We start from the raw sequence: 17188 nt of genomic DNA, 5'->3' as shown, positions 1-17188 counted from the left end.
TATTGAAACCGGTGAAAAACATTTCTATTTATGGAATCAGAACAGCTTCACTGGCCAGGATTGTTGCACAAATGAGAAATTTGACTTCGGTTTACAAGCGCTAACAGTGTACAGGCATGAGCATTAACGGACAGCCAGGCATTAACTGCAAATAAATAAGCTTCAGGGGAATTGTGTTGTTGACTTTGCAGCAACAGTGGAGAGGAAATCTTCCCTTTAACAAGAAGAAACCTAAAGCAGAAGCAGAACTAGGTTCAGTGTGAGCGGCCAGGGAATGCACACAAAAAAAATCCATAAGTACTTTCCATCTGAAAGAAAAGTAAAACATTAATAGAAATGGTAGCTCTATTAGTGGCTTCATCTAGGAGAGAGACGGATCTAAACACATCGGTAAAAGGTTTTTAATAGAGCCACCAGATTTTTGCTAATTGCTGCTGGCTAGTCTGAAGGAGCCGAGTTGGGAAGGGCTTGAAGGTGGGGCTGGGTCCACCCAGGCATTTCACACAGCTGAGTGGTTGCCATGGAGATTACTGGATTTCTCAAACATGCTTGAAAGAATAAAAGCAACACTTCAGGTTTGCTTTGATGAGACAATAATATCATAACATGAAGTAAAGCTCAAAAATGTCGATTTTACATAATGTTGCTCCTTTAATAGTTGTTGGCATAACTTGGAAAAATTGAAAGAACCTGGAGATTTGAAAACTTTTGCAGGCCGCTGTATTTCACCACCATGAAGAATCCACTTCCTCTTTCTGCTCAGTAACTTTAAGAACTTTGAAGCGTTGATTTAAACCCGATTCTGGCCGACACATTGAACTTGTGCACAATCTCATCTTTAACCTCCTCACTTTCTCCTCTGCTCCTCATCCTCTTCTGCCCAAGGACTGTTGGGCGTTTAGTCGCATTGCATATTTTAGCCTGCCATCTGGTCAGCCCTCCTTGGCACCGCATGGGGCCTCCCATCCTCTCATATTCATATTCCACTAGCATATTGTTCCCACTGCTTTTGTACAGCACGGCCCCAGCGCTTCTCTGTTTCTTTATTTATTTCTGCAGAAGAGACTGGCTAGTGAACCGCACCCCCCTCCTAATCGGCAGCTCTTCCAGTTGTCCTATCAAGTGTAACCTGGAGGCCCCTCATAGAGCAATTAGAGCGGCCTCCCTGCCCACCTCTTGTAATGAAGCCCAGCACATTCTGGAATCTATAGCCCCTTTAGTCTCCCCTAATGGGACATCATTATTGTCAAAGAAACAATGTAAATGGAAATGAACATACTCATTAGCCAGTTGCAGGGAGAAACCTTCGCTGCTCTCAGCTTGCAACTGCTGCCTCCAAACACGCAGACACACACACAGATGTGCGCCGACTGCTGCACCGGCTCCCCTCGCTCCTCTGGCAGCGTGTTTGTTTGTGCGTGTGTGCGTTACGGGCGCCGGGCGATGTTCGCCTTTTCCTCGAGGTGAGAAGGGAACGGGATGAACGCAGATGATTCTGTTATTGGCATTCACTCAGCGTTTCCACACATGTTAATTGCTGCATGGGTTGGTGGATGTCTTTGTAAGTGAAGTTTTCAGCTCACTGCTTCCTGTGCTCGCCTTCTCCCAGGGTGCACCTGTGCAGCGGTCCAGGTCTCTGTCCCCAGCCGGCAGCGTGGGGTTGGGAAGTGGGAGGAGGATGGAAGCAGAACAAAGAATTCAAGACCTGGAGGAGCTGCTGCAACTCAAGGTAACCACTGACTAAATATTTTAGCACAAGCAGCTCTGTGCAAAAAGTCCGGAGGCATTAAAGCGCTCCTAAACGCAGGGGATGAACCAGCGCTGCGTTGACACATAGCAGGGAATTATAAAAATAAAAAAATAAAAATAGGATCTTTGTTACCAGTGAGCTAAGGAAACTCAACAGAACGCATCGAGTCATTGACTGAGAGCACTCACTCCTCCTTTTCCCATCCGGGCAGGACTTGAAAAGCGCAGTTCACCGCCGGTCCCAGAGCTGTAAGAGTTCTGCCAGGAAGAACGGAGTAAAATTTAAACTTTCAGGGCCCCATTCTCAAAGAGTCGCTCCTAGCTTAGCTTCAGAGGGATTCAGAGAGGGACTGTGAATCGACACAGCTTCCCTTTTTAGTGACCCTGTTGCTGTTAGGCCACATGTGGCGGCACATTGTGTGGCGGCTCTTTAATCCGTCAAGTTCATCTGTACTGCGCATCTTAGCTACAAGGCAGTGCAAAGCGCATTACATCACAAAAACATAAAAATAAAAAGCCATAAAAAGTCACCAGTTTGAGAAACTAGTAACATTACATTTTATTAAGTTCCATCATCAAAATCGTCAATACACATCAAATATATTGGTCAATAATCCATTGATTCCGGGTTGAAAGCAGCTCTTTAAACAGGTTGGTTTTTAGCTTTGACTTAAAGGAAATCTGTGTTTCAGGGCGACGGTAAAGAAAACCTTCATGAAACTGTCGTCAAGGCAACGTGGAGTTTTATGACAAAGTCCACTTTTATTTCAGAGTGCTGCTGTGATAATGATAAAAATTATGATTAAAAAACTATTAATCTTTTTTAGGTAACTGCATGACAGAATTTATACCCCACAAACAAAATGTTACTCTTGAAAATTATTCCTATTTGAAATGAGCTTATTTTCAGGACGTCGCATACTTAAACAAGTATGATTTTTTAAAAATATATTTCTAAGCTGCATAGAGAGACTTTATTTCATCATATTTTTACTTTACTGATATATTGAAGCCTTCATTGAAAAAACAGTGGAAACCTTTGTAAAAATGACCTTTTTGTCCATTTTTTAAACATTAGAATTTATTTTGACAATCAAAATCTTATCAGAACGAGAAATGTATCACGATAAATTTTAAACAGTGTAATAATTACCCACCTCTAGATGTGTGCTTAAATATTATTCTATCAATCAAATAAAATCTGTTTACAACCAAAGTACATCAGTCAGTCCCTCCAGTTTTTTGTTATTCTGCGATTGCTGAAATTCACCCAAAATCAACATAAGCATGTGTAAAACTGAGCTCTGACTGCTCAACTTAACATCAATAAGGTGTAAGGCTGATCTGGTGGTTGGTTTCTGGATTAAACAATTGATAACTGGATAATAAAAGGTGATTAAAAGATTTGTTTTTACAGAATTTGAACTGGGTGAAGCTAAAACTGATACTTAATTAGTTCTCGGTAGAACATATTTACAGAGGGGTTTTTTTTCTGGTCTTAAATGCAAAATGTATATATTTGTATACAGTTTTGGTTTAATTACAGTGATTTCAATAAATTGAATGTTTCAGAGTCTGTCTACTCTAGTTAATGATTTATTAAATTAGTTTGCGATTATTTCAATAATCGATTAATCACAATTAATCTGATTAATCGTTTCAGCCCTAATCCAGAGTGACGGTTTAGGGAGATGACAAGAGAAAAGCTCGTCCAGTGAAAGTAGAAGCAGCAGCATGTTTTTATCCTCCTTTAGCAAATTATTGGCTTCTTAACCTTCAGCTCTTCCTCTCATCAACTCTTATGCTCAGTTTTTGTCTTTTACAGTCTAACAGTTTGATTTCCGTACTTGTAATTGCAGCACATTTCACCTGTTTTTATTTCAACTCTCTGGTTCTTCATCCTCTCCACCTTCGCAGCTGGCCAGTGACTGACTGATTAAACAAAGGTCGTCTTCGCTCTGAGCACAATCCTCAGAAATACATCAGGCATCATTTCCTTGTCAGATGAGAAGCACCTGAATTACATCACCAGCAGACGGCTAATGCCCAATGTAAATTCAGCCAGCATGCATGACTGTCTTGGTTAATGGTGCCATTTAGTTGTCGACCAGTTGAAGAGCGTTTAGTGAAGGCATGCACAGAAAAATGTAACCGCATTAATGAGGGCATTAGTTCAGGGTGGGATTAAGAGGTTTTGTCCTTTTAGCTGGTATCTTGTCGGCTCTTTTCTCATTTCTCATCTTTTTGCATCGGATTTGAGCGCCGACACGTTGACCCCGGCTATTAACGGGAGACAAACAAACACTTCTCTTAACACTGGCTTCTTTTTTTTATGTCTCCTTTCCTTCAGTTTAAAGTGAAAAGTACTTGTTTGAGTGTAATTATTTTTCGGCTTGATCGTCCACGGGTGTGTATCGATCGGAGGGCGAGGGCCTGATGACCAGAGCGCAGCGGCCCGGGGGAGTTCAGTTAGGAGCCTGGGAAGCCATGATGTGGCTAATGCCCTGCCACTTGCTTACTCCCAGCCCTGCAGTGCTCCGGCCTGGCCCCTTTCATTAGAGCCTTGTTTTTGAAAGCGGGGGGGCAGATGTCCTTTGTGAATAATCCACACTGGGGGAAAATCCATACTTGTCACATTGTCAGCGTAGATGCACATTGCATGTTGTTGTGTGTCCGGCGCATGTTTGTGTGCTCTCTCTGTTCTCTTTGTCCTTGTTAATAATAACAGGGCTGAGGGCTTGCATTTCCCTCTCTGCAGGGTAGCCGTGTCATATCAGCAGTAAACAAGCTCCTTCCCCTTCAGAAAGCTCTCGACAACTCTCGCCAGCCCTGGCCACTCAAGCAGAAACCTGTCCTGCACTCCTCTGCTCACTTTTCCTTTTCTCTCTCCCTCTTCCGTTTCTAATTTCTCTGTTTTCCGTCTTACTCTTTCCTCCACTTTTATGAGCCGACTTTCCCCGCTCCTTTACTCTCCCCTCAGCTCTGTCATGTAGGCTGAAAGTATTTTCTCGGTTGCCCTCGTTGTTAAGGTCAGTGTGATGGGGAGGAGGGGGAACGCTGACAAGAAAAATCCATACGTTGTCTTCTCACGCTCCTTCTGCAGCGCGGGAGCCCGAACTTGGAGCGATTTTAATAGCTGTCAACAACAATGTCAGCATCGGAACCGCTGCCCTTCCAGGGCATCAGCTTGTAACTCCACTACATTTCTCTGATTGTTTAAAGTGTGCATACCAGTCGTGTTTTAGTTCCTCTGCTTAAAACCCCCCTAAACTACAGGTTTTCGACCTGATAGTTTGGTAAACTCAGTTTGATTGGGGACAAAAGCTGCAACATTTGTTATATTTTCAGCTGCTGCATTTTGCTTTACACTGAACTTCAGCAACCTGTTCCCCTCCTCGCCTGTGGGGGCGCAGCACCAGGAAACGACAGAAAAGCCTCTGAAGAAGACACTGAGCGCATCTTCCTTCATCAGGAAATCTAAACAAAAATGTAGTGGCATTGGATTTTAGCAGCTGGAGGATTTCTGACATTTCATGTAAAACCATGAGCCGTATCTTCCGCTAGTCTGGTGCGTTTATTTTGATTGTATTTACCCATAATGCCTTACGTTATAGTCCACTTCCTGCTTTTGGAGAGGTGTTTGGTCTGCCTGGCATTCACATGCATTCTGGATCAGCAGTAGCTGTCTGATTGATTCTTCAGGCAGAACTGTAAAGACAATATTGCAGTAATCAATGCAACTAAAGATAAACACATAGATGACTTTGTTTAGATCTTGCTGCGACATTAGTCCTTCAATCCTGGAAATGTTCTTCAGGTAATAAAAGGCTGACTTTGTAATTGGCTTTATGTGTTTATGGTCAAACAAGATATAGACATCGAAGAAAGAGTCTAATTTTCTTTGGACTTTAGAGCTACTTATTGTTGTTCTGTGACATTAAATCCCTGTTTGTGGTTGAAATGAGCCAAGATGTAAAACAGTTAAGCGCTTCCCAGAGTTCCTGTACATGGTTCAAATTGAAAGCTTTGCTGTTTTTATCTTCCTGAAAGCAACAGACTGTTTCGTCCTTTCTGTTTGCAGAGCGGCGAGAACGAGGAGCTAAGGAAGGCTCACGATAAACGCCGTGAACGTCTGTGTCTGGTCCAAACCAACTACAAGACCATCCGAGATCAGATGAAGGAGATGGAGAAATCACGTGGCTTGTGAGTACGAAGTTCACCTCAGCATCTGGAAGGTCTCATTACCCAGAGGTGACAGAAACATTAACACTGGTCCCAACACAATGCAACAAGAATGACTTCTGGTTCAACCCAGCAGAAACACCTAACTCACTCTACCTCATGCTGAAAGCTGCCTGAAACCTTCACAAATTGTCTTTGGGCCCATTTCTCTCCACAAGCTGTCTGACAAGACTGCAGTGCTGGATTTAGGAAAGTAGGAGGAATTCTTCCTCTTGCCTTTGAAAAGCTCAGAGGTTTTAAGGCCAGTCAATTTGGTGCGTTTTGTGCCGAGCGTATGTGTGCTTCTGCGTCTCTCCTCCCTCAGCGTTCATTAAGATGTGAGAGCCAGAGGCTGGAGGTGTCTGGTCCTGGGGGTGCAAGGTGTTTGAGAAGGCCTGCGGAGGGCGGGGGAAGGAGGCTAGACGACCATTTCCTGCTTCAACCTGTTATCTCCAGCAGGAACCACAGGATTTATTTTACACAAAAGTGGAAAATATTCTGCAAAATGTCATTAACATATGGTCTCATTTTCTCTTTTGTCTCCATGTCTTTTATCACTTTTTTCCCTTTTTTTTTTCCTTCCTGCAACCCGTCGTCACAGAGACCATTTAAAGTGTAGGTAAAGATGTGTATATTTGGTGGCCACTAGGGAGCCAAGTGTTAACTTTGTCAGCTGTTTTCTCTCCGGGTTAATTAAAGAAAACAGCGGTGCAATGTGAGCCCGTGTGAAAGTGCAGCCAGCGAGAGAAGCACGTTCAGCCCTGGGCTTGACTCGGCTCATGTTGGCTCACTGCAGCTCTTAGCATGTGTCTGAGACAGAGACGTAGGGGGAACGTCAACGCCAGGAACGCTGCCGCTGCACGTTTTAGCAGGTTATCACAGAAACGGTTACGAGCGAACACCATCTCTGATGAAGTGAAAGTAAAACATTACTTTTCTCTGTGTTTTTATTCACGTGTATGGAAGGTTTTGGGGTTTGCTGTCAGTGTTTCTGTATTTCCAAACTGCTTTGACGTGATATTGATATATTAGGCAGCTTTGCCCTTTTCAGTCAGAACCTTCCATGGCAGCAGCCACTCACTCCGTGTTATGATCTTGGCATTCATTTAGCATTAAGCCACATTCTTAAACAGCCGTTAAACCCACTGGGGTGATGCTAGCCTGAATGAGAGACAATAGAAAATGATTTAAAAACTCCCATTAGTGAGAGGAAATCAGGGCCCTAACAAGTCAGTGGGGATCGGCACACAGTCTCATTGCATTTTGAGCTTGTTAGGGATCTTCCTGTAGCTTCCCTGCTGTGTTGTTGCCTTTTTGGAAAGACGCTCAAGAGTTGATTTTGGTCCTCTCTTTGTTCTGTGCAGGACTGAAAGTAGAAACTGTTGCTGCTGTCGCTTGTGTGAAGGTTTGAGCAGATAGTTAGGCCTCTCTATGTTTGACAAATGGATTTACTCGTCACTCTTCAGGAACCCAGTTATGGAGACTTTATCAGAACTAACCGTTAATACGTTACTAAAACTGCAAAGCTGATGCAAAGACTGAAAGTAAGGTTTGTTGGTTTGATAACATTTTCATTTTCAAGACAAATACTTTAGAGTTCTGATTAAAAAAATATTATATTTTCATTTTCTTCATTTGGTAAAAGCAGTAAGTAGTAAATGCATAATAATTGGAATAGCTCTGTAACGTTTGTTCTGATTGGTTCGTTTGAAGACTTTGGTTAATCATTTTTTTGGTTAAGGCGTTTTATTTTTGACAATTATTTCCTTTTTATTTAGAAATGTTTTTGCCCTTCCCTTTTTAGCTTCGGTTATGATTCATAACTGTGACGAGGTGTTTGCTTTTTATTGTGTTTTTTGTTTACAACTGGAGGCAGGTGCTTTGCATCTTAATAATTCCTGAACTTTGACCCCTAAAACCAGAGGAGTTGAAAACGAGGCTTCATAGATGAAGATCAGGACCAAAAACCAGAGGGGGGAACAAGACTTCAACGTCTCTGATTGACTTCCTAACAAAACAATCAGGCATATTTAAAGATGAGTGACAAAAGCAAATGAGGTGGATTAGCAGATGGTGAAATCCGGGACATGTTACTGTGGAATATAATCTCTGCTTCCCAGAAATGTAGCTGTTCGCATCTCATGACCGTCATGAGCCTGTCATACAGTAACCGCCTTCAGTCAGAGGCCTCTTTAGATTGGTTGCAGGACTGACTGCTACTGGAGATCCTTTCTCCCCAGGGCATCACCCTCCACAACGACTCTGAAGATACTTGGAAGACATGAGTTTTGACAACACTTAATTTCCCTTCTGGGTGAAAAAAGTGTTTTTGGATTTAACTGAACATATGAAAGTATGTTCCTTGATTTGATTGTGCTGTTAATTGAGAAATTGCTTTTTCTAAGTGTAGACATACATCTGCTCCATACAGACGTATTCAGCAGCAGCCCTGTTCAGGTTCTGAGTTTCTGGTGATCATATTTTCTTTGGTAATCATCTACAGTCAGCTTGGTAACATGCCTTAACTCCTGAGCAGATGAGTAAACATGCGCCTCATTTCTGCTCTGCTTATTTTGCCTCAGCGTTTAATCCCTGATGAACTCGTACCTGGATTTTCACTGCAGAAATTCGTACCTGCAGTAAGTTGGAAATGCATCTCGACTGCTGTTTCTGCCTCTTTGTTCTCGTTTTATTTCATTTTGCCTTTGAGTTTTCTTTCCTGATGATAGAAAACTCAAAGGGATGTTTTACTTTTTCAAACTTCCCATTTCCTGTGGACTTACTCCAAATTTTTGACCCATGTGAATGGGACCAATCGACATCAGCCACCCTCCTTGTTGAGTTATCCTCTTGAAGGTATTCTGATAGTTTACAATCCCTAAACCTGTGCAGGTACTTGGATTTTTTTTAAATACAGAAATAAATCTGCTTTGGCAACACGAGTTACTGCAGTTACCAGCCTGGAAACACAAATCAGGGATCAGAAATGATACCAATGGTCTTTTCAGCATGCATGCAGTGTGCAGTTGGCCAGTCCCACTGAAACCACCCTGCCATTTACTATTACTGTATCACCAAATTTCCTCGAAATAACATGAAGGAGAGAGAAAAATTAAGTTCTCATTTATATTAAAGAAGGAAAAGTTGTTTTTTTTTTAATCAGAGTGGGGATGATGGGGGTGAGCAAATAAAATTAAAGGTTATTAAAGCATCCGCACACTGATCAAAGTTGCGCCCATAAACAGATTCCCCCTGTTTCAGAGCAATTAGCCGCAGCAGCGTGGAAAAGTTCTTTCTATCTCCTCCTGCTTAATAATGGAAACTGGGCAGCCATGAGGGAACGAGCTCCGAGGCCAGAGAAAGATCGCTCTCTCCTGGCTCCGTGTTCAACAGCTTTAAGGCGCACTGTAAACAGATTACAGTTCCTACAGATTTACCGTCAGTTAGGAGAGCTTTGTGCATATTCCCTAATAACTGCAGTTGTTCCATTAGAAGTCACACAGAAAGAATTAAAACAGAGCTGTGAATAAATTATCACTTACTTCCACAACAGCAGGTGGTCTCTGTACTTTTAAAGCTCTATCCTCCATCAACGGGTTTCTCTGTAAATGTCTTTCTAATGAGGCTCTTCACATAAAATCCTCACAAAATGGCCATTCTCATAATTAAAACCAAACAAACTTATGTGTAATAAAGAGGAATGACAAAGGGATTAAGTCTTGAACACGCTTACTGACTTTGATAATTACAGCGTGAAGATGTCTCTGGCTAAACGAGCTGCAGGCATTGCTACTGTGTTTTTAAACCTTTCTATCAGGGTTAGTGTATCTAACTTTTTAGTTATTGGCACCCACCACTGTCTAAAACCACGTTAGTGTCAAACGTGCGACTATAAGAAGTGTTCTAGTAAGATGTGCAAGACAAACATCCTGACTGGATGTTCTCACCTTCAGAGTTTGAAGTCGCTGTGGGCTGGTGTCCATTTGTCCTCTCTGCATGGTGACATCCAAACAGTCTCACATGAGAAGACTGTGTTTGAGTTGCATTAATTTTTCCAAAGGTTCAGTGTGGTTTTCCTTAAACAGTGGAGTCTCTTATGCAGTGACAAAGCATAGAGGAGACTATTACTCAATTAAAAACTGTTTCTGCTGACCTGATGTTTTGGCTCTTGAACATCTTCTCTGGTTCTTGTTTTGATTCCTCATCCAGAAAACAAGTAGTTGATGAAATTATGTGATTTCTCTTCTGGATTATGGCCTCTGCAGGCCCATGAGATGCTTTTTGGTACTTTGGTAATGATACTTTTTATACAGGATTAGTTTGGACCAAACAGCTCAATATGAACCGGCACCAATGCAACACATTTCAGCCTTTTCCACAGCTTCCTATCAAGCTTATTTTCTGTTGTCTGGGAATTCCTTGTGTTTTTACTGACTTTGTGTACTTTTCATGTCAAACGTCACATTAGAAATTCATTCCATATGAAAAACATTCCCCAATGTTTGACTGTGAAATACTGTGCATACGCACCATAATCACACTTACACACCGCAGAGTCGTCCTGTAGCTTCAAATTGCTCACAGGGGCCGTTGCAGTATTAAATGAAAACATTTGCCATTCCACCGCAGCCTCTAACTCCCAGGTACCCGGGCTTAACTAGTATTAGCGTGGCGTGAAGGCGTCCTCATCGCCAATAACGACCGCAGGAAAGAGAGCTTTGTGACCCTCACAATCCATTTCCACACCTCTATCACATTGATTGAGCGAAAATGGGAGACTGTCGTATGAGTGTGAGATGGAGAGGAACGTCTTCTCATCAGCTTCTTTTGCAATTTGTGGATTTCTCACTAAATCCTGTTTCAGTTTGTAAATGAAAGCCTAATTGGAATTGAATATGTTGCGCTTAGGCTGATTGATGAGTTGGAAGTAGTTGGGGCCGAGCAGACCTGTGTGTGGATGTGTGTGTGTATATGGGGAGGAGAGGGGGGAATTCAATGGAGGCAGCAGCTACTGAGCTCAAAGTGTCATTAAGTATTCATAAGTGAGGTGTAGACATTCGAATGACCTCGTTTGCGAGTGTGTTTTTGCCACTATTTACATTTGCATGGTGCACAGGGAATGCTCCACTGCCCTGCCACACGGGCAGTGCCCTGAGCTTTAAACCAACACACACAGATGTGTACATGAAGTGTCAAAGTCAAGGCTGCTCATTTGAATACCGCTAAATATGGCTGAATAACAAAAACAGAGGGAGCCTCATTACCCCCATGTGGGTTGCCAACGGCAGCAAGGTGATGTACAGTACCAACGATTTTCCCTTGTTATACGTTTGCGTTGTACGTGTATGTGTGTGAGTGGAATGGAGTGGAGTTGTTTGTTCAGGTTTTATCTTAGCATTTGCTTGCCTCTACAGTTTCTCGTGCATCCTCTTACATGCTGCGTGTGTGTGTGTGTGTGTGCAGGTCAGGTGGAAGGAAACAGCGCCCAGAGCCGTGGCAGCTTCGACAAGAGAACAGTGACGCTGTGTGGAACGAGCTGGCCTACATAAAAAACCTCAACAGAAAATTCACCGCTGAAAAGTAAGTGACCTGCATTCAAAATCACTGGCAGCACTGCAATAAAGTCCCCAAATTTATACACATGCACACGCATGCATCATGCATGTCGTCCATAAACATCAGCAGAAAGCAGCAGCTTCGAATCCATGAGCTTCATGAACTTCATTTGTAAAGCTGGATTCCCAGAAGTCAGACAAAAATATGTTTCACTCTTGAACTTTTCACATTTTGTCAAGTTGCAACGACAAACTTGTTTATTTCTTAGGGATTTTGTTTGACAGAGCAGCTCACATTAATGAAGTGGAAGGAAAAAATTTAATTGTTTGCAAGATTTTCACAAATAGAAATCTGAATGTTTGTTTTCAGCACCTTAGAATCAAATAGCAGTTAGAGCTGCAGTTTTCTTGCGACTCAGTTGTAATCTGACTAGATGTGGAATGTCTGTTTACATGATTTTCAAGTCAGATTCTTTGATTTTGGCTATTTTAAGCTATAAAATAGTCAACTGTGAGCAGTTTTTTTGCCGCCGCTGGAAAGAAAAGCATAAGCATAACGCTGGTGATGCGGGGTGATGTGCTGTATCAATTTTCTGACAAGCCAGTCCCTCCAGAACTTTGTGATTGTTTTGTGATTTTTGCAATCAAAATCAGCGAGAAAAGAAACAACCACGAGGTTCTGAGGATGAGGACTGACGAGCGCTGCCCTGCATGGCTTGCCAATGTGGCTTCTTGTACCTTTTATTTCAACAGCTAGTTATGGTGGTCTTCCTTAATAAGCTATTTTTAACAGCAAATCTCTAAAGCCAGGGGAAACTGTCAAGTAATTTGATAACTTATGAATCTGTGGTTTTATTTTGGGGATGAATACAAATGAAGCCCATATTTTAAGAACATTAGAAACTACTTTGTTTTGGTCTTTAAAGTAAAATTCTAATAAATACTTAGAAATTGATTATGGTTGCTGGTGCAAAGAACTTTACAATCCCATGTTTAGACTTGCTGATCATGGAAACCCACAGCTTAGGTAAAGAGCTGCAGGACCAGTCTGCAGACATGTTGGAGGTCTTTATGTAGAACAAAAAAGGCGTATCATGATCTGCAGAGGATTGTGGACAATCTGAAACTATTTACTCCACACAGACAGACTGAATGAGTCAGTCTTTTCATTTTACCAGATGCTTTCTCGTTGTGTTTGGATGTTCTTTTCATTATGCCTCTACTGCTGTTTTTATCTTCGCTCTGTCCGTTTTTAGCCACTGTGTTCTTGATCCAGAATCCGTAACTCTATCTCAAACCCGACCGCTCCAGAAAGCTTCGCCTAAAGCTGCTGTCTTCTTCTCCCTTCTTCTTTTCACCTTCACCTCTCCGCGCGTCGCCCCGACTCCATCCTGTGCCTCTGTACCCTCTTCTTCCCCGTTTTCTCCTCGTCTGCTCAGTTGCCTCCCTCTGGCCCTCTGTGATGCTGCAGCCGGTTGAGGCCAGGGTTCTGGTACTTGCCCCCCCGCCCCTCTCTCTCTCTTGCTGCCCTCCCCTCTGCTCACCCCCACTGCCCTGTCCTCCTAATCCCAGCTGAGCTCATTATGATCTAGCCCGGCTGCCTCTCTCCAAGCCTGAGCTGTCCGAGCTAATTACAAGGCTAGCAGCTCTAGTGCCGCCAATGCTGCCTGTTAAGGGATGTCCATCCGCCTTCCTGCCTGGCCGCGACCAGAACAGCGCAGAGCCGAGCCGTAGACGGGCTGAGGGCGGGGTGCGTAGGGGTGAGCAGACCACTGCAGACCTGCAGGGTCCTTGGATCTGACCTGCAGAGAAAGCCACAAGGGGCCGCAGAGTGTCTGGCCTCTTTCCTAGACGCGGAGTAGGGAAGTCCGCCGGGGTTGCTGTTGATTCCCTTTATGTGCCTCTGCCCAGCTCCACCTCATTTCCTCTATTCCTGGCCCAGGGACCTCTCCTTACCCGGGTGGCTGGTGCAAAGTAAACTTAGCTGAAATCTTTAAACTTGTGCTTTGGAAAACTCTTCATCCCAGGGCATGTGTTTTCTCACACGCACGCATGCACGCACGCACGCACGCACGCACGCACGCACGCACGCACGCACGCACGCACGCACGCACGCACACACACACACACACACACACACACACACGCACACACACACACACACACACACACACAGCCTCTTTTCTGCGCTGACATTTTTATCTGTTGCAAGGTTGTGGGATAAACCATTGTTAACCAAGCTATTAAACTGTTTTGCTCCACCCAGTTGACCTTATTATTTTTTTTAAAGTGGAAGCAATGAGTCCGAACAGCGAAAACAAATATAGTGCAGAAAAAGCAAGTATTTTGACAGAAAACTCTCATTTAAAGCTTGTTTTTCCATCAACTGTTCCGTAATAAATGCTCATGAAGGTTATGCTGGACAAGTGTTAGCAATGATCCACTAATTACCTAATGGCTAATGAAAAATTCAGGGCTTTTAATGGGGTGTGGCTTTCTTTGAGGAGTCTCTCTTTAAACTCTCGTTTTTGTTCTTCATCATCATGTTATGACTCACAGATGTGTCCTTTCACCTTCTGCATAAACTGCACTTGTGAAACACTGTTTTGCATGCCCAGATGACCCAGTATGAATATGGCTCTGATGATTCCTGCCCAATAGGCCTCCCACTGTGTGAGGAGAAAGTTGTGAAAAGATTGAGGAAGGTGAAACAGATCTGCTTTTATGGTTGATCTACAGCCCCCCTGCAGCTTAATTTAATGACACAAAGCTGCCTCAGAGAAGGCAACATGCTTCTGATGGCACATTTATGCTCGTATATAAATTCCTGAGCCTCTGCAGTGATTTCAGTCTGACTAATCTGCAAACCATCGTGGTAAAATGGCGTTATGCTTTACATTACCATTTCCCACTAGAAATAAATAAAGATGTGCTGCATAATTTGGATTTTAAACATAACCAATATGTGAAGCTGCTATACTTCTATGTGGGAGGTTCCTGAAAAATGACCATGTTTTTGACAGCATGAAGCCGGAAATCAAGAATTTATGTTGAGACTTAAGTTTCAACAACTTCTGAATCAGAGAATATTGACAGATAGTAATTTCTGTTATGAGCTTGACATATATTTTGACTAATTTTTCTATTAATTGGTCTCTTGGAAGAACGGTCACATAGCGACTGTAACTGGAGAGGGATAAGATGTTTCCTGGTGTTTTAAATTTGCAGGAGCTCGTAATGAACAGTGAGTGTTGTTTCACGTCAGCTTCCAGTGAATCTGAAAGAATCTGGTCAGATTTCAAAATCCATTGTTGGATTATCTTTGGTAAATCGCAGAGATAATGTCTGAAACTGAAGGCATAAAATTTTTGATGACATGTTACCGTTCCGGTTTGATTACCACAACGAGCTGTGAGAAGATAGTTTTGCCACTTAACCAGCAAGTCCAAGCATTACTGAGAACAATATTCGTATAATTATTATTCTTGTTAGGTCATATATTTCCCTGATTTATCACTTTGCACATTTTAAGCTGCTTCTAGTTGAATATCTTTTTGCTTTGCCTGTACTTTTAGAGAAAAAAGCCCCCCAGAAATAAATATAAGTTCCAGTGAAGATTTTCTTTATGCCGTTCCTGGTAACTCTGGGCAAAATGGGTGAGGAGAAAAGTTGCAGGGGAATCTCCTTATCCCCCTCATTATGCTTCTGTCTGTGGCGCTCCATGTCCATGCTTGCTAATTGTTGTTAAAGGTCTGTTGGTGAAAAGAGGCAGGGCTTATTTAGGCTCCATAAACAGAATAAACACACGCAGCGCACCCTCAGACTGAAGATGCTGCACTCAGACGACATCAAAGCGCGGGTTAGATAGCGATTACTGGGGGAAAAAGCCTTTGAGATCATTTGCACTGCTCCTCTGCACAGAGTGACCATTATGGATGTGAACCTCCCCAATAAGCGACGTTGACTCTAATTAAGTCTAATAAAGTTTGCCCTAATGTCCGCCGTATTCCACTATTTCGTTTCTTTTCATCTTGATTTGCTAAAAGGTATTAGAGGTAATGAGAGTCTTTTGCCCCTTTGGACCAGGGATTAGCTGAAGGAGGGACACATTTGTGCACATTCTCAAACACAAACAGAATGATTTATGCATGTTTTTTAATTAGTAAAGTGAGTTTTTCCCCCTCATTAATTACTTTTAAAACAGTTGGCATGTCAAAGAAAAACATCTTTATTCATAGAAAGTAATTATGATCTAAGGTTCAGAGTGTCTGAAAGTGATTTTAAAAGACTCAACTCAAAAACAAAACATTGTGCGCCGTATGCTCAGATTTAAAAAGCTGCTGGCTGATTAAATGTTTAATTTTGTAAACAGATCTGATTTCTTTATGCTTAATACATTAAAATTGTGCATAATTATTATAGAGTAGAATATATAAAATATGGAATACTTGAAACTCCATTTACAAACACTTATAACTGCCTATTTTAATACAGAGAAAAAACAATAAAGATCACTATTGTAATGTTTACTTGTACTGCCTTTAATCTCGAGTATGAATCAGTTTTCTGTGGCGTTGTCTCCATAAGCTTCTGCAACGTCTCCAGATTTATTTCCATCCAGAGTTGTATTAATATCACCGTGTCATCATGGAAGAAAACATCCATTGATTAAATCATCTGGTCATTCAGTATCGTCATTTAGTTGCTGAACTTTGACCCGACCAACTGCAGCAGCCGCAGATCACAGCGCCGCCTCCACATGCTTGTACAATAGACACACTGCATGATGGCTGCATCACATAAGCATAAAAATATTCTTTATTGTCCCACAAACAACAGCAAAGTGACAGGCAGTCCAAGCAAATTCTCACATAAAGAATATAAAATATGTAATAAAGAATCACCATCACTGTGTAAGAAGGTAAATCTGACCACATTTCATTTCTTCCTCAAAGACGATGGTTCTCCGCTCTCCTTCCAGTTTTTATTAAAACCCAGCTGTAGTTGTTTCTCCATCGCCAAAGATACTTTCTCTGCTGGATGCCAGTGATTTGACCCTTCTTACACAGACTAACATCCTGTCTACAACCACATTTTCATGTTGTTGATAAAGACATGAGAAACTGCTCATTAGATCAGCTGGAGTTAAAAAAACTATTTTAATCCATGCAGTGAAGATGCAACAGGAAGCTCAGATAAATTCAGGTGTCAACTTTTGTGTTTTGGCCAGGCATTGTTCAGAGCCCAAATATAATTAATATGCATTAGTATGCACACTGGAAGCCATCTTGGCATTATAGCAGAAGCTAAAATCTACCGTCTTCAGTATCTCAGCCAAGCAGAACACAGGAAAATGAATGGCTGCTTTGCAAGTAGCATGTTATAGTGTGCAAAGTTCCACTGCATTGAAGTATTTCAGCTTCCCAAGCTAAATTTTCTGATTTTAGATATAATCAACAAAATCAATCTTCCTATAGAAGCTCAGTGAGGCGGTCCGCTGCATTTCAGTACCAAACCACAACAAGACGCTGCTTCACACCAATAGTTATGACTCAAATTACAAAAGGTCTCAAAGTTGCATTCATTGAAGGGGTTGCACCAACAGGCCCGCCTGCAGAAAAGGGAACAAAACATATAAATCACAAGATCAGCCAGACTATGAA

General features: G+C 42.2%; 1 protein-coding gene across 1 annotated transcript in view; it reads left to right on the top strand.

Annotated features, from left to right (window-relative positions):
* cntln (centlein, centrosomal protein) overlaps positions 1 to 17188 on the top strand; it is a 107310-nt gene that overhangs the window by 30902 nt on the left and 59220 nt on the right. Inside the window, exons 10-12 of the mRNA XM_008422824.3 lie at positions 1610 to 1729; positions 5831 to 5952; positions 11434 to 11550. Of these exons, the coding sequence (XP_008421046.2) occupies positions 1610 to 1729; positions 5831 to 5952; positions 11434 to 11550 (359 nt within the window). The remainder of the gene's footprint in view (positions 1 to 1609; positions 1730 to 5830; positions 5953 to 11433; positions 11551 to 17188) is intronic.

The sequence above is a fragment of the Poecilia reticulata genome, chromosome 1, assembly GCF_904066995.2.
Source record: "Poecilia reticulata chromosome 1, P_reticulata-male-v2, whole genome shotgun sequence".
NCBI lineage: Eukaryota > Metazoa > Chordata > Actinopteri > Cyprinodontiformes > Poeciliidae > Poecilia > Poecilia reticulata.
The sequence above is the reverse complement of the archived record's forward strand: the minus strand, read 5'-3'. Positions and strand labels throughout refer to the sequence as shown.